At 42.7% G+C, this 22343-nt stretch overlaps 1 protein-coding gene across 1 annotated transcript; it reads left to right on the top strand.

The window, feature by feature from the left end:
* Positions 1 to 8999: 8999 nt before the first annotated feature.
* Positions 9000 to 21778, top strand: LOC120047537 (syntabulin-like). Its single transcript, XM_038993065.1, has 8 exons — positions 9000 to 9095; positions 13943 to 13997; positions 14303 to 14480; positions 15467 to 15607; positions 17512 to 17611; positions 17980 to 18108; positions 19733 to 19885; positions 20025 to 21778. Exons 2-8 carry the CDS (start codon positions 13974 to 13976, stop codon positions 21148 to 21150), a joined length of 1851 nt encoding a protein of 616 aa, XP_038848993.1. The 5' UTR covers positions 9000 to 9095; positions 13943 to 13973; the 3' UTR covers positions 21151 to 21778.
* The last annotated feature ends 565 nt before the right edge of the window (positions 21779 to 22343 follow it).

Raw genomic sequence — 22343 nt, 5'->3', positions numbered from 1 at the left:
AGGTACAATAACACGTTGACAAAGGTCAAGAGGTGGACAAAGATTTCAACAGAGCAGAGGTCATGGAACGTTCCAAACCAGCTGAGAGAGTAGCCTATTGGCCCATATTGATGAAGGTAACAAATTATCTAAGACCCCCTACAAACTTTTATGCACGAAAACATGAAGATCAGTGATTTATTTCAAACATGCAAATATTTTGGGGCCATTTTGTTTTACTTTAAAAACACCTTAGCAATAGTTCAGCTATTTGGGGCGATGTTCTACATCCCTAACGAAGGTCACATATGCAATTTTAACTTTTCAAGATAAAGGACCTCGGTTATATATATTGTATTTATGTGCGTAAACCAAACTGGTAAATGTCCCAGAGGGTATCAATGGATTATGAAAGTACCGAAGAGGATATGTTCCATTCAAGAAAATATATGGCAAGAAGAACACTATTCATTACGCTATTCAGCCTCTCTTTTTGCTGTACTCTAGCGACCTCCAACGGCATTTCCATGAACTGCAAGTGGCTTCAAAATCATACGACCCATACTTCTCTTAATATCTAGGCCCACTTGATGAAGACATGATAATAATGTATCCTCAAAAATGTGCCATTCGGTTCATGATAAGGCCACCATGTCTCCAGATAAAGGACTTAATAAAAATCCCTTGTGGAAATCTCCACTCTTGAACGGGTTAGTCAGAGATAAGATGTGTACGTACATAGGCCTTGTCAGTAACATATTGACTAACTGTGGTGTTAGTAGGTCAACAAACAGACAAGGTCCTTCACAGTGATAAGATGTCAAATTGTTTGAGACAGGAAACAACTTCACAGGGATTGATGATGCATGCAGGTGTTGATGCATTCACTAATTGTGTGTCTACCGTAGTTTTTACTCTGTGTATGTTTGTTTAGGACTATGGCCTATCTCTATGCAGACCCTATTTCTAATGACAGTTGGGTAAGATTGGATCCAGGGGATCCACCTACCAAATACCGTACCTGTTTTTAAAAAACTCCACAAAATCAATTTCTGATGCTGATTTTTTTGTAGTATGTAAAGTTTTAGCTTTTATCTACATTACCGGTCAAAAGTTTTAGAACACCTACTCATTGTCTATTTGCATTTCTATAAATTGGTATGTGGAGGAATAAACGTGATTAAATCAGTCCATTAAATAGCATGTGGTTGAAATGGCATTTTTTGGTATTCCATTGTGTAAGAGTACACTCCAGCAGAGGGCAGCATTTGCCCACCACCTCCTAATGTCTGTGGCTTTGACATCGAGCTTTCACTCTTTATTAAATTTACTCTAAGACACATGGACAGGGTCAGTATTTTTATTCCAAATGTTTCAAATGAGAATAGGCCTTAGATGTCTCACACAATTAATTAGCCGTTGGTCACAGGGGTAGGCTACTTGAATGTTCTGGCCACTACTATGAAGCAACTCAGTATCCCCCACCTCCTTGACCTGGGCTTTTTGACAGCCTCCCTCCGCTGCATTATGTTATTCATCTCTGCAATCTGAACATTGAGTTTGGAGAGCTTTGGCAGTTACTTGTCCTCAAATAAATGTTGCTCTCAACAGCCCCGCTGCATTATGTAATTCACTTCTTTCGTCAGTATGAGCCAGTGTAGTTCTCAGAAGAACACCTGATTAAATTGGTCGTATGGTTACTGTTAGATACATTTTTTCGTCCGCTAAACATTTTGTAGAAGCAATTCTCACCATAAAGCATATTTTTAAATAATACAAATTGGATTGTGATGTCTTGCGAAGGATGCACTGCAGTCTACTCACAAGCGCTATCCCACTACTGGACGGATCCGGGGATTTGAGCTGCTTCTTTTCCGACCTGGGCCAGTGCAACCTACCGTAGACGATCTGGTGGGCCCGGGCTACCCCATGAGTACTATATCGATACTGAATTTAGTGCGGATACCCGTTCGACATATAGCGCCAACCTCAGCCTCCGGGTGACTTGGGTTACAGGCACGCGCCACCGCGCCCGGCGCCAAACTCAGCTGCAGGTAGGGGGTGATACCGGGAGTAGTGTGTGACGTAATTTCAAAGGAACGCTTACAATCCTTTGCAAAGTCGACGAGTAGAACTAAAGACTATAGTTTTCTATAAACTAGGCTTCAAGCGCTTCAAATTACCCTCAGATTTGACAATATTTTAATAGAAAGTCGGAGTACAGAAAATCTCTGATAGTCATTTTTTTCTCTTTGTAAAATGATGGAAGGTTAACTGTGCTGCTGAAGGTTGTAAGAAATAAAGTGAGGTGAATGCATTTATGCTTTACCATACATTGTGGAAGAGTACAATAACAAACAAAAAACACATTGAACCGACAATGAGATTGTAGTATTGTATTTGTATTTGTTTATTTTAAAACAGTTACATAAATGCAATATTTTTTTTGAAAAAGCAATCATTTATTTTTACTTTTGCTAAGGCAAAAACAAGATTTGATGAACACAACCACATAATTTCTCTATGCGGATTTCATTCACAATGGACAGAAAATACAAACCAAACGTAGACCTATCATTCACATCACCCATATTTTGCTTTAAATCCATTGATTAATGTTGCCAAATATTCACCCTTACTGTTACTTGAGAAATATAAATTATTTTCACATTATAGTCAAAGACATAACTGAATTTCTGTATTGACAATATTGTAAGACACGTGGACAGGGTGAGTTCTTTATTCGTTCTGTTTCAAATGAGAAAAGTCGGCATTGATAACAGTAGTGCATTTGAATGTTCTGGCCACTGCTGCGAAGCAGCTCAGTATCCCCACCTCTGGATTTTTTGGACAGCCCCTCTCTGATGATCTGCAATCTGAACATTGGATTTGGAGAGCTTTGACAGTTCCTTGACCTCAAATAAATTTTGCTCTCAACGGGCCCTGCTGCATTATACACTTAATTCGTCAGTAGGAGTCAGTTGAACAATAATCTGTGTTTATTAGGAGACGTTGAATATGGCGATTCTATTCAACGTCTCCCGTAAACCCAGATTCTGGTTCAGGAGTCAGTAGGCCCTATAACTCTCAGAAGAACAACATAAAGTCAACTGATGATGAGTTTGTTCGACTGGTTACTGTTAAAAAAATAATAATGGTATGTTAAATCTTTTTTAGAGGGAATTTTCATCCGTGAAGCAGGTTTTTAAAACAAAACCAAAAAAATGATAAAGAAGACTGGGTTTCGATGTCTTGCCAAGGCTGCACTGCAGTGTCTACTCACTACTAGACGGCACCGGGGCTTTGACCTGGTTCGTTTCCGACCTGGGCCGGTGTACCCCTCTTTAGACGACCTGGTGGTCCCGGGCTCCCGCAGGAGCACCATATCACGAGCAAACTTGGTGCGGACAGCCGTTCTGCATAGCGTACTACAGCCCAGAGCTCATCAACTCACTCGATTCGCCAACTTCAGCCTCCCAGTGACTTGGATTACAGGGACGAGCCACTGTGTCAGGAGAAAAATTTAGCTGAAGGTAAAACTGATAAGAGGAGTAATCTGTGACGTAATTTCAAGAGAAGAACTAAAGACTATGGTTTTCTATAAACTAAGCTTCAAAACTGCTTCAAATTACCCTAAAATTTGATATTTTTTTCATACAAAGTCGAAGTACAGAAAATGTCTGATGGTCAGTTATTTATCTTTGTAAGAGGATGGAATGTCTGTGATGCTGACTAGCATGTTGTAAGAAATAAAATAATGTTCATGTTTTTATGCTTTACCATACATTTTGGAAGAGCACATAAAACCCCCCACCTGTAACTGATAATAAGATTGTACTATTGTATTTGTATTACTTTATTTTAAAACAGTTACATGAATTCAATATCATTTTCAGAAAAAGCTATATTTTCATTTTAAATCTGCTTAGGCCAAACATGACTTGATAAACACAACTACAGAAGCTCTTTATGCGGTCTTCACTCAGCGTTCAACACCATAGTGCTCACAAACTCATCACTAAGCTAAGGACCCTGGGACTCAACACCTCCCTCTGCAACTGGATCCTGGACTCCCTGACAGGCCGACCCCAGGTGGTAAGGGTAGGCAACAACACATCTGCCACGCTAATCCTCAACACAGGGGCCCCTCAGGGGTGCGTGCTTAGTCCCCTCCTGTACTCCCTGTTCACCCACGACTGCTTGGCCAAGCATGACACCAACACCATCATTAAGTTTGCTGACAACCCAACAGTGGTAGGCCTGATCACCAACACCGATGAGACAGCCTATAGGGAGGAGGTCAGACACCTGGCAGTGTGGTGCTAGGACAACAACCTCAAAGGAGTTGATCGAGAAATACAGGAAAAGGAGGGCAGAACACGCCCCCATTCACATCAACAGGGCTGTAGTGGAGCGGGTCGAGAGTTTCAAGTTCCTAGGTGTCCACATCAACAACAAACTATCATGGTCCAAACACACCAAGACAGTCATGAAGAGGGCACGACAACACCTTTTCCCCTTCAGGAGACTGAAAAGATTTGGCATGGGTCCCTAGATCCTCAAAAAGTTATAAAGCTGCACCATCGAGAGCATCCTGACCGGTTGCATCACCGCCTGGTATGGCAACTGCTCGGCATCTGACCATAAGGCGCTACAGAGGGTAGTGCGTACGGCCCAGTACATCACTGGGGCCAAGCTTCCTGCCATCCAGGACCTCTATATTAGGCAATGTCAGAGGAAGGCCTAAAGAATTGTCAAAGACTCCAGTCACATAGATTGTTCTCTCTGCTACCGCACGGCAAGCGATACCAGAGTGCCACATTTTTTATATATTTGCAAAAAAGTCAAAAAAACGTTTTTGCTTTGTCATGATGTGGTATTGTGTGTAGATTGATTTGAAGGCATTCAGGGCTTAGCCCAAAACCAGTAGGGGGGTCTAAGGGCATTCTCCCCCAGCACAAAAGAAATAAGCAACATGTAGCAACAGCTAAATGTGTGAATTTTGTGCACTTTGAGATGAATATTGAGAGATTAGAACATTTAGAGATTTGATATTTGTCAGGCAACTTGTACCTTCCCACCTATCACAGCAGACACTGCCAGTACTCAATTACAATTGATGCTGTGGATCTCTCTACTCTAGAACAATCTTTACTCTTGAATACATACATCTACAGTGTATTTCCAAAAACCATTGAACAACTTCAAACATAGTCCTCGACCTTACCAATCAGGCAAAACTGTTGAAAGAATGCCACAGTAGCCAAACCCCCCACATCTCTCTCCCTCTCTGTCTCTCACCTGGGTCACGTGCAGCTGCACTCTGAATTGATGATTACTGCCAACTGTGGGCATGTGGGCAGGATTGAAAGAAACCCAACCTTCATTTACGATGTGATGCAGTCACAACCACAAGTCTCAAAAAACTCAGTTTGGACAAGAATGACTTTATTACCAAAATTATCCTATTTACACTTTGTAGTCAATTTTGACAAGAGAATAATAGTTTCTGACTTTTCTTCGGGGCAATTGCTGTTTAAAGTTTCGACCAGGGCAACTCAACTGTAAAGAAAAATTCAAGTGTCTGCATAATAGCGCAACACAACTCCAAACATGACAGATAAGAAGCTACATAGCCCCTAGGCCAGGGATGGGCAACTCCAGTCTTCAGGGGCCGGAGTGGTGTCACAATTTCCCCCCATTCCTAGAAAACACAGCTGATTAAACCAAATGCATTCTGAACTGAAGATCATGATTAGTTGATTATTGGAGTCAGGTTTGTGAACTGGGCCTGGGGCAAAAGTGTGACAACAATCAGGCCCCCGAGGACTGGAGTTGCCCATCCCTGCCCTAGGCAGTGCATTCGGAAAGTATTCAGACCCCTTCCCTTTTTCCAAATGTTGTTACGTTGCAGTCTTACTCTAAAATGGATTAAATTTTTTAAAAAGTCCTCATCAATCTACACACAATACCCCATAATGAAAAATTGAAAACCGTTTTTTCGAAATTTATGCAAATGTAGTATAAAAAATACAAAACAGAAATAACTTTACATATTATTCAGACCCTTTGCTATGAGACTTGATATTTGAGCTCAGGTGCAACCTGTTTCTATTGATCATCCTTGAGATATTTCTACAACTTGATTGGAGTCCAACTGTGGTAAATCCAATTGACTGGACATGATTTGAAAAGGCACACACCTGTCTATATAAGGTCTCACAGTTGACAGTGCATGTCAGAGCAAAAACCAAGCCATGAGGTCAAAGGAATTGTCCATAGAGATGCGACACAGGATTGTTTCGAGGCACAGGGTACCAAAAAATGTCTGCAGTATTGAAGGTCCCCAAGAACACATGGCCTCCATCATTCTTCAATGGAATAAGTTTGGAACCACCAAGACTCTTCCTAGAGCTGGCCGCCCGAACAAACTGAGCAATCGGGGGAGAAGGGCCTTGGTCAGGGAGGTGACCAAGAACCTGATGGTCACTCTGACAGAGCTCCAGAGTTCATCAGTGGAGATGGGAGAACCTTCCAGAAGGACAACCATCTCTTCAGCACTCCACCAATCAGACCTTTATGGTACAGCGGCCAGGCTGAAGCCACTCCTCAGTAAAAGGCACATGACAGCCCACTTGGAGTTTGCCAAAAGGCACATGAAGGACTCTCGGACCATGAGAAACAAGATTCTCTAATCTGATGAAACCAAGATTGAACTTTTTGTCCTGAATGCCAAGCCTCACGTCTAGAGGAAACCTGCCACCATCCCTACGGTGAAGCATGGTGGTGGCAGCATCATACTGCGGGGATGTTTTTCAGCGGCAGGGACTGGGAGACTAGTCAGGATCGACGGAAACATGAGCAAAGTACAGAGATCCTTGATGAAAACCTGCTCCAGAGCACTCAGGACCTCAAAAGTTCACCTTCCAACAGGACAATGACCCAAAGCACACAGCCAAGACAATGCAGGAGTGGCTTTGGGACAAGTCTCTGAATGTCCTTGAGTGCCCAGCCAGAGTAGAGAGACCTGAAAATAGCTGTGCAGGGACACTCCCCATCCAAGCTGACAGAGTTTGAGAGGATCTGCAGAGAAGAATGCGAGATTTTTTACATATATGCAAAAATGTCTAAACTGTTTTTGCTTTGTCATGATGTGGTATTGTGTGGGTGGGGGGGTGGGGGGGGGGTTAATGTATTTTAGAATAAGGCTGTAATGTACAAAATGTGGAAAAAGTCAAGGGGTCTGAATACTTTCCGAATGCACTGTATATGGATATAAAGATACATGAGCCCAAAAGTGGACCTGCAGTATGGAATAAATTATAAGACCTCTATTATTCATTTCATTTCGTCATTTCCTCCAGCTAATCGTAGATGTTTAAGATTGCATAATTTAAGGGCAAATGTACACTGCATTATCAAAAGTATGTGGACACCTGCTCGTCGAACATCTCATTCCAAAATCATTCAAATGGAGTGTATCTTTATATCCCCCTTTGCTGCTAAAACAGCCTCCACTGTTCTGGGAAGGCTTTCCGATAAATGTTGGAACATTGCTGCAGGGACTTGCTTCCATTCAGCCACAAGAGCATTAGTGAGGTCGGGCACTGATGTTGGGCGATTAGGCCTGGCTCGCAGTCGGCATTCCAATTCATCCCAAGTGTGTTTGATGGGGTTGAGGTCAGGGTTCTGTGCAGGCCAGTCAAATTCTTCCACACCGATCTCGACAAACCATTTCTGTATGGACCTCAATTTGTGCACGGGTGCTTTGTCATGCTGAAACAGGAAAGGGCCTTCCCCAAATTGTTGCCTCAAAGTTGGAAACACAGAATCATCTAGAATGTCATAATATTTCCCTTCACTGGAACTAAGTGGCCTAGCCCAAACCATGAAAACCAGCCAGTAGCTACCGAAGTGTCTAGCCAGCCAAGCTAGCTACATAAACAAAACCCATCAAATGCACTAGCTGATAATGAACACTTTTTATCATGACTTACACCAACATCCTTTGCTTGCCCATTCACTAAATATACTGTTAAATAACTCTGACTGACACCCAATAGCTTAAGGATGCATAGAGCTAATTCTAGTTTATTAGCATTAGTCAACCCTTATACTGAGGGAGACAATTCAGTTAGCTACCACAAACCCTGCACAAACCTGTAACTCTGCTTCTGCTGCTGCTGCTGCACTTGAATTTTTTGACTGTCCTGTCCTCTACACCCCCTTCACTGCTGCCTCAACCTGCTCAACCTGCTTGCACTCTTTCGGAAGAAGTTTCTGAATATCCAGACTCTGACTGAGTGACAGGCATTTTGCTGAGTGATGACGTTGACATCTAACCGGTGCTGCAAGGGTGGGCGAGGGGTCAAGGGACGTGAGTGGTCCACTGCGATGTGAAGTCTCGATCAATCACAGCAGGCACTGTGTCATTCTAGGGGCTTCTTTCAGTGCCTTCTGCCTAGCGCATTATATTGTATTGTTTATTTATGTCACAAAAATAAGTCAGTAAGAGTTTTCTTATAAATTCTGCATAGGGCAGGTGATGTGTGGTGATGGAAACTCATATCAGACTGAAATGTAAGAAGGTTGACGGCTGGAGAGAAAAAAAAAGGCCTAATGATGCCACTGCTCAATTCCTGGACTCGCCCAGTGACTTCAGCACCATGGACAGGAAACTCTAAGCCGCGCCCCAATCATACTGACATTGCCTGAGATGCAACTATATTGTTTCAAAATGTAGATATTTGTTGTTATTTCATGCATTTGTTGTTGTCACACACCTTGATATTATTCTACATAGGCTATGGGAGGCGGAAGTAGGCGATTTCAGGACGGAACAATCATGCCTGCATTATGTAACCCAACACTGTTCGAACATTGGTCATATTTGACTTCGAGCGCGCGCTGTCACTGTTGGTGAGTGTTTAGCAGCTTCATCCTCGTCCAATCCTGTGTGCACAGTGTAATTTCCAAATATCAAAACACAGAGTGGGATGGGCTCGACAGTCAGACTCGTGATGAACACTGGAGTAACGAGGGACTCGTAGTGGTGTCCGTGATTTAGGCTACACCCGCATCCTTTGCAACTGGGGGAATCATCACCAAACATCCAGGCTAGTACAATTATATGTTTATGTAAATAACTTGATGAAAACATTTAGGAAAAAATAGGAATAGGAAAAAACGATACGCATGTAATTCTGATTTCAAGCTAGCCTATGATGTTGTTTACTTTCCCATTTCTTATCACAATTTGCTATCCATCGGCATATTGTCGTATTTAGTTAAATTCGAAATTATGATTGTAAAATACATGTAATTTAGTTAAACTATTGCGCACTAACGAAATGTTAAAGGTGGGGCTGGTTGAAAAAATGGTCAGGTTAAGTTTGAACTCATACAGCGCTTGATCATATTCAGCACCACGAGACAGTGGACAGCGCCAATGATTTCAACTGCGTGTTAAAATAATCCCATGGGCGACCATTCCCCTATGCATTGATATCTTTCTTCTGGGATTACAAGAGCGACAAAACATGTTTTGGTAGCTATATTTCAGTACGTTTATGGGCTAGACTATATGTTTTGCATTCGTTACTGGATTTTGTGAGAATGGTCTAAAATCATTGACAAACCATCACTCTTAAGAATTCATACATGTGGCGGGAAACTTTTGATATTAGGCCTGCCTTTGATGTTAAACTTCGCATACTGTAATTTATACATGGACAAACATGGTCAGCATTTGCAGAAACAGATATTATAAGGATATTAAGTAACGTTTTGCCATCATAAATTGGCTGATGTGAGCTGACTGTATTCTATCTGTAAATAATGTGTATTTAGTGTATTTAGAGTGTATTTAGAGTGCACTGAATTGGATTTTATTGACCACCAACAGCAAGTGAAAGATTTTACACCTTGCCATTGTTATGGGTCTTTTATGGGTATTTACGCACACCATAAGGTTCAGGTTGATAAGGATAAACTATGTTGGATTTGGGGAAAATCTATCAAAGCACTATATAGAGCTGGACATTTTCAGATGTGGTTTTATTGGAGAAACTGTAATGTATTCCTTTGTGAACATTATCAAAAGACAGAAAATTAGACACCTTGAAACACATAGTTTCTATCATCATCCTGAATGCTCACACACGTTTGCATGTATACACACACACACACACACACACACACACACACACACACACACACACACACACACACACACACACACACACACACACACACACACACACACACACACACACACACACACCATACACAATACCTGCACATACATACACAATATGTCCTGTCCAATAAACTTATGTTCTCTGTTTTTATATGGTTTTAAATATATGATATATGATTATGTGATTATGTGCCATACCATATGTCAACCCGCTCAGAGGAAAATATTGGATTATATAATGCTTCATACAGTTGACTGCCCTAAAGTGTACACTCAAACCAAGCAGGCAGACTAAATACAGATTGAACAGATTAAGGATGCAGTATCGTGAGATAATTCCCAGCTCAGAAATAACCTTACGTCTAAGTGCAACGCAAAAAACGAATAAAACTACTTGAATTAAATGAAACCATTATACCCACTAAATGGGCTTTCATAACTAAATTAATTATCTTGTTAAAATATGAGCTTGCAATACCCTGTAGATCTGTGCAGCTATTTAAAGGCCCAGAGGTCTTATATATTTCCACACTGTGTTGGAAAAATATTATGAAATTGTGAAAATTATGATAATACCCTTTTAGTGTAAGAGCTGTTTGAAAAGACCACCTAAAATGTCAGCCTGTTTTGGTGGGATGGCGTTTTGGCCTGACTGGTGACACCACCAGGTGTTACATTTGTGAATAGACCAAGTACAAAGAGCGTTCCAAACCTCTCTGCCAATGACAGCTAATTTCAGTTTCCCCCTCCCCACTCAGATCACTACCAGACAGTCCTAGCAAAATTTTTGTTTGAGAAATTGCTCTTTGTTAACTAAGAAGCAATTTTTTTGGACCATTTTAATTAAAAACAATCACAGCAAGGTACATAAATTGTTACCCAGAAATGATTTGATATTGCGATAAACGACTGCAAACCACTAGAAGAGATGAGTAACCTTGCCTGCAGAACAGAACATTTATGTTAACTCCCAAAGACTTTAGCTTGGTGGGCTGACATAGTCTTGAGTTATGCAGAACACCTGGTTTGATACCCAGTTGATTGCATAAGTTCCAGCCGTAGGACCAAAGCCAGGAACATTGTGAACAACACAGCCAGGTCACCCGTGATACAAGTCAGTATTAGACGTCCATCCATGTCTGAGGACGTCAGGAGATGATGTGGAAACCAGCCACAAGGGGCAACAGTGAGTGCTGTTAGTTTCAAGTTGGTTTATGTTTTTGATGTGGGCAGGGATGGGGATGGGTGTAAGCACCTACCTCTAATGCCAAAGGTTGAATGTTCAAATCCAGCTATAGAAAGTTGTTTTCGAGATTTTTTCCCCTTACCTCAACCATTCAAAATGAATTCCTAACCTTAAGATTTCAACGCTTGGGAAACATGGACGAACATCTAATTCTGACGTGAGACTGTGAGAGCTTGTTGCAGATGATCATGTTGTTTTGCATCTTATCTACTGAGAGCATGCATGGGCTTAGATGAAAACATCTCTCAGTGAATCTGAGGCTGTCAACCTTCCACCCAGGTCTCTATCTGCTAAGGGACCACCAGGGTCACATTTACCTGCATGGAAAATGAAATGTTTTAAAATATTTTGAAACAGAAAGTGAAAATATGTGCTTCTTATTTGACAAGTCCAGGTAGTCTCTCACCGTTTCAGTCCGTTTTCTTTGATATTTTCTTCTACCTGGGTCATTCCTCATGACCCAGGAGAAGGATATTTACAAGCCCTGCTGAGATTCAATCAACATTGAGACACTGTATGGACATTATACGATAACAACTATTGAGTATAGCAATGCACAAACTTGATTGTATTTTCCTGACATTGATTGCTGCTGATGTGCACAGAGACAACGGCCCACGTGCGCTTGCTCATATGGGAGGACACCTGACCTTGTTGTAACACTCCCCCCACACTTCCCTAGGCCACACCCGAAGTAAACCACATTGACCTTTGTTATGTTGCAGGAGGAAAACCCTCCTATTGCACGCTTGGAAGATGCAGATCACAGAACTGTCTGCAAATTTCATTGGCCCCATTTAGCCTGTGTCTTCCTTGCAGTAATTTTCCTCTGTTGCTAAGTATGTTGCTAGGGCATGGTTTGGTTGGTAGCTCTGAGACTGTGCCTGCTGCCTAATCTGATTCCACTTTGAAGCTGTGTGCCAGCAATCCAAAGGCGGGTAGAAACAAAAGGAAAACATATCGAGGCATAAAATGCTGGCGTACTGCTGTTTTATTGTGATGCTCATGACACACTTCTCAGTTGCCTTAAGAGGTATTAAAAGCTGAGCTCATTTCAGGGGAACTTTTGGGGTGTTCTCATATCAGGGCTGTAGGACGTAGACAACTAAAAGTGCATACAATCTGGTATAAAACCTGCCTTCAAGTATTATATTTTGTGGTTTAGCTGTTTAACTTATTTCTTCACCCTTACTTGCTGAAAACATACACCCGCAGTGTAAGACATGATAGTCAGGGTACACAGTGTATTTCAAGATGGGTGTTTGCTTTGGGACAGGGACAGCAGATATAGCATCTGGACTGTAAGGGGGGGAGTCCGGATTCAGTAAAGCGACAACGAATCAGACCTTAGGGGTCAATTCCGTCATTTTATGATAAAAAAAAAGAGAAGATCAAACACATACACACTTACATAACCAACTCCTTTAAGCGATGATGCTAAGAGGCACAACATTCAACAGGAAAGAGGGAATGGATGAGGAATGGAGTGATGTTATAATGTGCAGTCAGGCATGAGGTGAACCATGATTTATTCAGCTATCAAACATGAATAAAACATACACTTTTGTGCATGTACTGGAGCCTGGATGTCTTTGTGTGTCTATGTCAAAATGGAGAGGGGGAAATCAACTACGTGTATAAGGTCTGTGAAAATTGATATAAACACAAAACACCATGCACTATTATTCTTCACTATTATTGACGGCAAAAAAGGCTATTTGGCACAGGATCCCAAAAGGAAGAAATGTCATAATTCTATTACGTTTCTGGGCAGAATGAATCATGGCACTGAGGAAAACCTTAGTCAGCCCCTCTCTAATAGATGTGCCCCCGCACTTTGACTCTGTACCTGTACACCCTGTATATAGCCTCGCTCTTTTTTTTTACTTAACACTTGTTTTTCTTCAAACTGCATTGTTGGTTAAGGGCTTGCAAGTAAGCATTTCACTGTAATGTCTACACCGGTTGTATTCGGCACATGCGACAAATACAATTGTATTTTATTTGAGATGTTTGAATATGCTGCTGTGTGCTTTCCACCTAGTGGGACATCATTTATTCATTTATTTCTAAATGAAGAGTTAGAAACACACCCAGTTCCTCTCTGCCGCATCATTCACGACTAGATTTCAATCATCATTCCATTATATCGATACATAATCGCATAATGGATTTTAGGTTGTATTTTCTGTGGCACATGCATGTGAAGGACAGTAAGCCTGGGTTTTATTGGATTTAAGAAACGGTCTCATGCTTTTGTTCCATGTTTGAGGAAAAAGTAAAACAAATATGTTTTCAATCTGGTAGCCTATATTTGATGTGGGGCTCACTGGTTTAATGACCGAGGTCCAGTCAGTGTCTGTGCCATCTGTGCCAGGCAGGGGTGGACGTAGGCGGAGGTGACATTATTTACATAACCGATTTCGGAGAGTCGCCCTTGTTCGTAAACGGTTCAGTGCCAGTGTGCCACGTCAGGATGCCTTGGACAGAAATACATCTCACCATTACTTTTCTCACAGATCCAAAGGGGAAAACGCAGCGTTAAGCACAATGGGACCATTCCAGGAATATGAGGTGGGTGTCATTGCAACACTTTGAAAGTTGATCATTTTTAATCTTAACAATTCCACTCATATTTTTGTTAAAATTTCACGAGAATGATAATAGTGATAGAATGATAATCTAATCTAGACTGTCACATTAGTAGACCATAATTATTTAATGATTGTGCTGCTGTGACAGAGCTAATGTAGTAAGACAAAAACAAAATGCGCAAAGTTGTATTTGCGCACACCGATTCTCGTATGAATTTGATTTGTTCTTGTGGCAAACATTCAAGTGGTGAGTTGTGATAGTTGTGATACCTGTATGGTTCTCAGGAAAAGAAGTCACCAGGGAAGGAGAGCCCCCGCAGCCGCATCCCACGCTTGATCCTCCATCCTTTCCACCCTAATGAGAAAGGGTCACCCTTGTCCGAATCACCCATTTCAGAGGAGGAGGGTAAGGACTGTGACATCAGCTCGGACAACTCCAAACGGACCATCAGCTTTTGCTCAGGTACGTGATTCCCATGTTTCAGATCAAGGTTAGGGTGCATCATAAAAGTCTAAAAATAGTTATTCTAATCTCACTAAATTTATCTGAAGACATTAAATTAATAGGAATTTGCTTTCACTTGTCAGTATTGTCACATTGTTGATGGCAGCCAGGGCAGTACTGGCAATGGCAGATGGGCTGGTCTATCTTTAGCCCAGTGGGCCTTCCTAAATCTAATTTGTGTGTGCAGAATTAATGGCCGCCAGTGTGTTAGAAATGCCCAGGACGATTTCTGATCCCAGTCTATCCCTGCTGCAAGGATTCATCATAAAAAAATGTCTGAAATCATGTCAACACACTGTTATGTTAGCTTTGTTATGCCATTCTGGCCAAGCAGGCCGAATCCACATCTTATCACACACACACACGTCATGCATTGGAGATTGAGAGAGTTGCCAAGTCAAATTAGGTAAAGAGAAGTCCTCATCATATGAAAGCTCGTTGATTACTGTTGTTTCAATCAACTAGCATACTTTTTGTAGATGACATCAACTGTTGAAGCAAATCTGAATTACATAAAGGCTAATAACTTACCATAAACAACAAAGTTGTCAAACATAAAAGTTTGCTTAATACTTGGCAATATTCCAGAAATGACCTAGCCTGGTGTAGTAGGTCTAGCTTCTTTATTGACAACAGTTATATCTAACCACAATTAGGTTACAACATATTGATGTATATTGAATAATATTAAGTCATCATGGAAGTTTGACACCCCTTTCACCTCCCTTCTGCTACCATAACACAGTGCTGTGGTGTTGGTAATATGAACACTGTTGGTTGGATGAGATACAGTATGAACAGATCAGAATGCAAGGTTCAATCCCTCTTAATGATTGACTGCTGTGTGTTCCATGCTGCATGCGTATTCTTGGCTATACCTGTCTACATAGATGACACTGGCTGCCCCAGTAGTCAGTCTGTGTCCCCCTCCAAAACCCTGTCAGGGTCAGACAACAGTCCACATGGCTCCCCCACGCCCACTGCCAAGTGCAAGACCAAGGTGAAGAGTGTGAGGGTGATAGCAGATTGGCACGCACCACCGCCAAGGCACAAGAGGGAGCAGCGGTCGTCCACATTGCCCAGAGGTAGGCCACTGCAGGGAATGGGTTCAGTTTTTTTTGTAGGTGGGGTTAGGAGGCACGTACATACTATAAGGGCACAGGGCGAGACCCAGATGCAGACACGGGAGGCAGATGGTTCGAGTCTCTGATATTTATTATAATCCAAGGGGCAGGCAAAATAATGGTTGTGGACAGGTAAAATATCATAAACAAGTGGCAGGCAGGCTCAAGGTCAGGGCAGGCAGTATGGTCAGGCGAGTTCAGAGTTAAGGCATGCAGGGGTCAAAACCAGGGGACTAGCAAAAGAGAGATAAGAAAAAACAGGCACATGGAAAACCACACTGGTTGACTTGACAAACAGGGAACACCGGAATAAATACCCAGGGACTAATGGGGAAAACGGGTGATACCTGGAGGTGGGTGGAGACAATAACAAAGACAGGTGAAACAGATCAGGGCGTGACACATATGTTGTCCTAGTAGATCTTAGGCTTTTCTCTCAATTCTGATTCTGTTTATATGTATTTGTTTGATTGAAGTACTTGTCTAACTATCAATTGAAATAGATCTACAAAATAGATCTACGTCAGATTAAAATATATATGAAATAACCATGTGAAATGGTTTCTTGTAGACCAGGGTTGGGCTCAATTCAAATTGAAGGCAGTCAATTCAGGAAGTAAACTAAAATCACAATCCAATAATAGAAAAAAGGGCATTTACTTTCAATGACTTCTCAATAAACTCAAAAGTAGAAGCTATTTATTTCAAAAGTTTTTAAATGTCTGCATTTTAAATTAAAATAATGGATTGATTGACTGCCTTTAATTCATATTGAGCCCAACCCTGATTTCTACATGCTTTGTGTGTATACACAATCTGCAAAGTATTATTTTCATGTAATTTGAGCAGTAGAAGGTAAGCAACAATGATTTGCTTGGTGAGAGAATGGGAGAATCTCAATTGCACAACACCCATTGGAGGAGACAGTCAGAGTGGCAGGACCTCTGGCTTTCTCATCCAATGGTGTTTGAGAAGGAGGCGAGACGTTATAAAACCTTTTTGTTTTTTTATGAGTATGCAATTGAGATTAATCGAATCCCCTCAATGTTGTCATTCCTCTGCACAGACGTTGCTGACGCATGCCAGATTTCTACAAGGCCTGGATAACTATTTTACATATCAGCTAACCACATCATATGACATATGTTATAGCAATCTGGTGCCCAAAGGCACAGTCGATGAAGTGTCATGCAACAATTGATTAATGCATATAATGTCTGAGCAGGGGACCACAACCATTGAATGCGTCCCAATAATATCTCCTTCTTCCTGCACTCGTTCAGTATTCCCCAGAAATGTAAAAGCATTGGATTGGTCTAGGCATGGGCTAGAGGAAGTTTCTACCATATTTCTTATACCAGTCAGTTCCTTTCAAATCCATGAAGGGAAGTGAACAAATATACACCACCTATGACAACATCCTAAATACCTCTCACAGTGTACACTTGTTCACTTCCCTTCATGGATTTGAAAGGAACTGACTGGTATAAGAAATATGGTAGAAACTTCCTCCCTCACTCCTTTTGCCCGTGCAGGTCACTGGCCATGTACTGGTGCCCCCGAGGCTCAGCATAATTGAATCTGCCCAACATAATTGAATCTGCCCAACAGCTTGAGCAAGGTTCCAATCCAGAGAGGCTGGTCATTGGATAATTAATGTTGGACCTGAGGTTTTTCAATTTGGCTGATTAGTAGTCGTTAACAGTCAGACTTCACGTATTGGTTGGCAGCACATTGTACCTGCAATTGACTCACTCAGCGGTGAAGGTTCAGTTTTGTTGTTAGTTAATCACAAATTCACAGTGAGCACTTTACTATGGTTTTATCGAATGGAAAGAGATGCTACTCAGTGTGTCTGACTGCAGGTAGCGAGGCAGACTTCAGCTCCTCCAGCAGCACGGGCAGCCTAAAGAGAGGGGAGAGCCTGGCCCACAACTCCACAGGGAAGAAGATCTCCTCACGCAGGTGATATATGGGGTGGCTCTTTCTCTACTGCCTCCATTCTAGAAGCAGACACTCCTTTACCATTATCTTACCCCACCAGTGGGTGTTACATTTAAAGGGCCAGTTTCCCAGACCCATATTCAGCCTTATCCTAAACTAAAATGCACTTTCAACAAAAATGTCATTGGGTCTGGGAAACTGTTTCAAAAAGTATAGCTATTCAATTTCTTTATTGCTGTATCTTTTCCCGCTGGCTTTAAAAAATAAAATAAAAAATTCTCTCCCAATGATAAATGGACAACATTACAAGACTGTTGTGGAAAATGTAATCTCCTTAGCTTTGCCTAACTACTGCATGTATTTTCCCACAGTCGTGGTGCCCACATCAGGAGCCTCCCGATGTTCAAGCTGGCAGGGAGCCCCTCAGCATCCCATGATGCAGAGCTCTATGCCCCGTACAGGACAGTCCCCTCATCCACCAACAGCAGCAGCAACTCCAGCCCCACAATACCCTCCAGGTAAACAGCCATGTCATTCCCATACACTGGCCAGTTCCAGAAACAACCTCCAGTGTTACCCCTTCTGTTTTTTTTTTGTGCCATATTTCTTATGTGGACAGGGCTTAGATCTGAAATGATTGGATAGCTCAAAGCAATATGGCAATTCTGCCTATCAAAGGACAAGAGCAACTACCATGTTTCTATCATTTCATTTCAACATGGAATGCCCTAGGAGGAAGGGGGCTAGGAGTCCATTTGTAATGGTACATCTGTTGCTCTGGGAGGAGTGGGCATTCACTAGGTGGGGAAAGGGTGGGTAGATTAGGCTCTATGCCTGGACTCATCTCCTTTTCTGAGACGGTGATTATATCGGTCAGGATTGGGCTATGCCAAGATTATAGGATTTTACAAACAGTCTGGATTTTGTTATTGTGTCTGTGAGCATGGGTGTCAACCTTGGGTTTATAGGAGAGGAAGAGGTCATGAATATTTCATTACTCAGTCGATAGCCAGACTGGCTTGCCTGGCTGTATTCCTGCCTTCTTTTTTTCCCCACTTACTGTCTCACATTTTGTGGTAGTGCTTCTGGGTTCTCGTGTTGCTATGTGGCAGAATATTCACTTGAGGGTTCCTGTGCTGCCATGACAGCAGCACTGCACGAACAAGCTCAACCTTGCCTTTCTGCTCGGACTGTAAAATAACTAACCAGAGCCCTCTTGAATTCAGCCCACAGGCTTAATGCGAGTCATTCCCTATGCAACACAATCCCTACTTATGTATCTTATGCGGACGTCAGAACGTCCATGACTGCATTTCTGTTACTACAGGTTTCCCCCCCCCCCCTTGTTCCCCTCAGCTCTCTTCTGCCTGGCTAGGTTTGTGTGACGTCCTTGTTCTCTCGCTACTTTCTGCTAGCCTGTTCTATTTCTGGCAGGGCTGCAGAGACTCCCATCAAAGCACAAGTCCCAGGTTGTTGCTAGGATATAGTGCTAGCTTTTAAGCCTGTTTGTAAGAGGGGCTGCTCTGCATATTAGCCAAATCCATCCTCCGACACGTTTCATCATTCCTTCTTTAGGCCTGATCACAGGGATATTTCAGAGCTGCTCATGTATAATTGAAGTTTAATGTACTTGTAGTAATTTTAAAAACAGTTTAGGTATTTCAGGGAATTCTCAAGCCAAAACACTTACCTTGTAGACTACAGCCAAGCAAATGTAAATGGGGCTTTCCCTCATTGTTTCCCTATCCATCCCTGACCGCTTTTTGCAGCATGAAGTCGGCTGGCTGGTTAGCTAATGTCCTGACAGTGCTATCCCCAGTCAGCACAATCGACTAAGTAATAACATTGCCCAGCAGTTTTTATTTTTTCCCTAAAACAAGCTGTTTTGCGTCATGCAAGTTGCACCAATCCTTTCTATTTTTTTCATGGCCTAGTTCCTTCCCCACATCACTGATGGAGCCTCCTGTAGATGGGGCTCAGCACTGCTCGTTGTAATGAACACAGTACAGGATGGTGTGTACAATAGATGGGGTGTCCTCTTCCTCAGTATCCATGTTGAGAAAAATATGGTGTCTCACCAGCAGAACATACAGTATGTGACTCAGGGCAAAGGTGTCATTTCCTGTCTCCTCTCCCCATAAGGATGACCCCCGGACGTTACCACTCCTGTGTGGACAAGCATGGACTCAGACTCCCCAATCCAGAGCAGTATCTCACCCCCCTGCAACAAAAGGAGGTGGCCATTCGCCACCTGAGGAGCAAGCTGAGGGAAGCGGAGAACACAGTCCACGACAGGTTACCTTCTCAGTGAACATCTCATGTTTAGCTTGTTTCCTAAATGCATCCCATAGAGTACATTCCACCTACAGTACAGAAAAACATTGCAATCCCGTACAGCTGTAACTACTAGCTAACCCTCTCTTTTCTCCCTCAGGGAGTCTGAGATCGAGGAGCTCAAGTCCCAGCTGGGCAGGATGAGGGAGGACTGGATCGAGGAGGAGTGCCACCGCGTAGAGGCGCAGCTGGCCCTGAAGGAGGCACGCAAGGAGATCAAGCAGCTCCGGCAAGTTGTGGAGACCATGAAGAGCAGTCTGATGGAGAAGGACAAGGGCATCCAGAAGTACTTTGTCGACATCAACATCCAGAACCGCAAGCTGGAGTGCCTACTGCACAGCATGGAGATGGCCCAGAGCGGCTCCACGCTGCAAGACGAGCCAACCATGGACTTCATCTGTGGTGACTCCCCTGTCAATGATAAGCAGGGGGAGGTGGGTGACCAGGTGGTGGAGGAGATGGCAGACGGTGGGCTGCTGGTCAACGACAACCTGGCGCATGTGCTCATGTCCACAGCAGTGGACTCTAGCGGTAAGCTACGCTGCCACCCAGAGGCTGGTCCTGGGGTGTCCACTCTACTCCACAGTCTGGAGGAGGAGAAGATCGCACCACTGCCTCCACCACCCTCCAACACGTTCTGCTACAGCACACTCCCCTTCCCTGCTCCAGTGGAGAAGGCCGTTCAGACTGAGATGGTGTCCTTCCCTCCTGACCTGCACGTCCTCCTGCTGCAGCTGCTGAAGTTCCATGGTGGTGCAGTTGGAGATGCTCTCCTTCCAGCTTCTACCAGCCTCCTAGAAATCCCAGCACAGCAGGGCCCAGACTTGTCCCCTATCCCGTCCACCTTAAGCCTGCCTAGCTCCTGCCAGCCCATCCCAGTTCTGCCAGCGAGCCCTTACATGTTAAGTAATTCAGGGCTGTGTTGCTCAGACCCTGAGGTGGTCTCCATGCGCTTCATGGAGGAGCTGGATTTTGAGGTGAGCAGTGAGGAGCCCTGCAAGGCCCTCGAGATGGCTGTGGTCAACAAAAGCTATTGGAGCAGCAGCTTCCTTGTTGATCTTTTTGCTGTGGCCGTACCAGTGTTGCCCACGGTGGCCTGGCTGTATTCCCGGCATGGCGTGGATGGGGCGGCGCCAGTCTACAACATCGCAGCATTGATCCGTGGCTGTTGCATCATGGGATTGCACTCTCTCCGTCACGTCACTCATCATGGGGCAGATGTGTAACGGTCTCCGACCCCCGCATGCACAGCCCGACCCCTCAACTTAAGGCACTTCCACATCTGTTAATCAAAGAGTATTTGTGGATCTTTAGTTTTTCTACACTTGTGAATATTAATGCTACAGTTATTACTTTAGGTTCCCACGTGTTTACTTTGCACTGTGTACAGTTGTTGCTGTGAGAAGTCATTGTTTATGGTGAAGGGATTTTGTTAATTGTATTTATTTTCCCTCTGTTCTCTTATCATAATTGTGTATAATCCGAGTAGGTGGTTATGCATCATTGATGTCCTGGGCTGGCACTAGTTACCCCTACTTAAAGCAACCATGTTTTTTTTCTGAAAGTATTAGGATTTCTGAGGGTGGGGATGAAATTGAATGTTAGTTTGATCAAGTGTTTGTAATGGTTTATGTTCCAAAATAATCTTAAACCTGCAGCCAAAGCTTTATTAATGAACGTTCAGTCTTTATTTTTCTACCTGGAAGTAGAGTGTACATGTGTAACAAATTGTTGATAGGTGTATGAGACCAACGCTTCAAAACAACCCATACTTGTTTGTGCCTGAGCTACTGTGTGTAATACTCTTAACATCAAATGTCCTAATATATTTACTATTAAAGCATGATAATCCCATCCATGTTTGATTCCTCTTGGGCATTTTCTGGTGCCAAGGGTTTAGCAGACTATTTAATCCCAAGCATTTTATAGTGAACATGCATTCTAAATGGCATATGTCCACAACGGTTATGTGCTGTTTCATCGTTCTACAACCAATTGAGATGTGTTGTCTTTCTCATGGGTGCCAATTTCAATTGGTGATTTTCACAGTTTCTCTTTAAATGCCAACAAGAAGGATATTTGAATGAGTAAATTAAACGAAAGACTTCTTGGATTTACTGTTCAATCCGGCTTAGAAGGGGATCCTTAATTGCAAAGCCACACAAATGTCTGAGGCCAGCTTTGAAAACGGCAGAACACAATGTTCCCGGCATTGAACACGAGTGCACATGTTTCTGTATCCGCACAACAGCTCTTAACTACGGCACAAGTTCACATGAATTAAACAGATCTGTCTGAGCCTTTGTATATTACGCTGAACAAAAATAGAAACACTATGTAAAGTGTTGGTTTCATGAGCTGAAATAAGATCCCAGATTTCCATATGCACAAAAAGCTTATTTTTGAGCACAAATTAGTT

The sequence above is a fragment of the Salvelinus namaycush genome, chromosome 5 (genome assembly GCF_016432855.1).
Source record: "Salvelinus namaycush isolate Seneca chromosome 5, SaNama_1.0, whole genome shotgun sequence".
NCBI lineage: Eukaryota > Metazoa > Chordata > Actinopteri > Salmoniformes > Salmonidae > Salvelinus > Salvelinus namaycush.
Note: the sequence above shows the minus strand (reverse complement) of the source record. Positions and strands in the feature narration are given on the sequence as shown.

Bases quoted from the DNA above. Each gene is read 5' to 3' on its own strand.
- LOC120047537 (XM_038993065.1), top strand. From the start codon at position 13,974: ATGGGACCATTCCAGGAATATGAG. The intron at 13,998-14,302 runs GTGGGTGTCATT...TATGGTTCTCAG, and splicing joins GACCATTCCAGGAATATGAG to GAAAAGAAGTCACCAGGGAA. The intron at 19,886-20,024 runs GTTACCTTCTCA...TTTCTCCCTCAG, and splicing joins GAGAACACAGTCCACGACAG to GGAGTCTGAGATCGAGGAGC.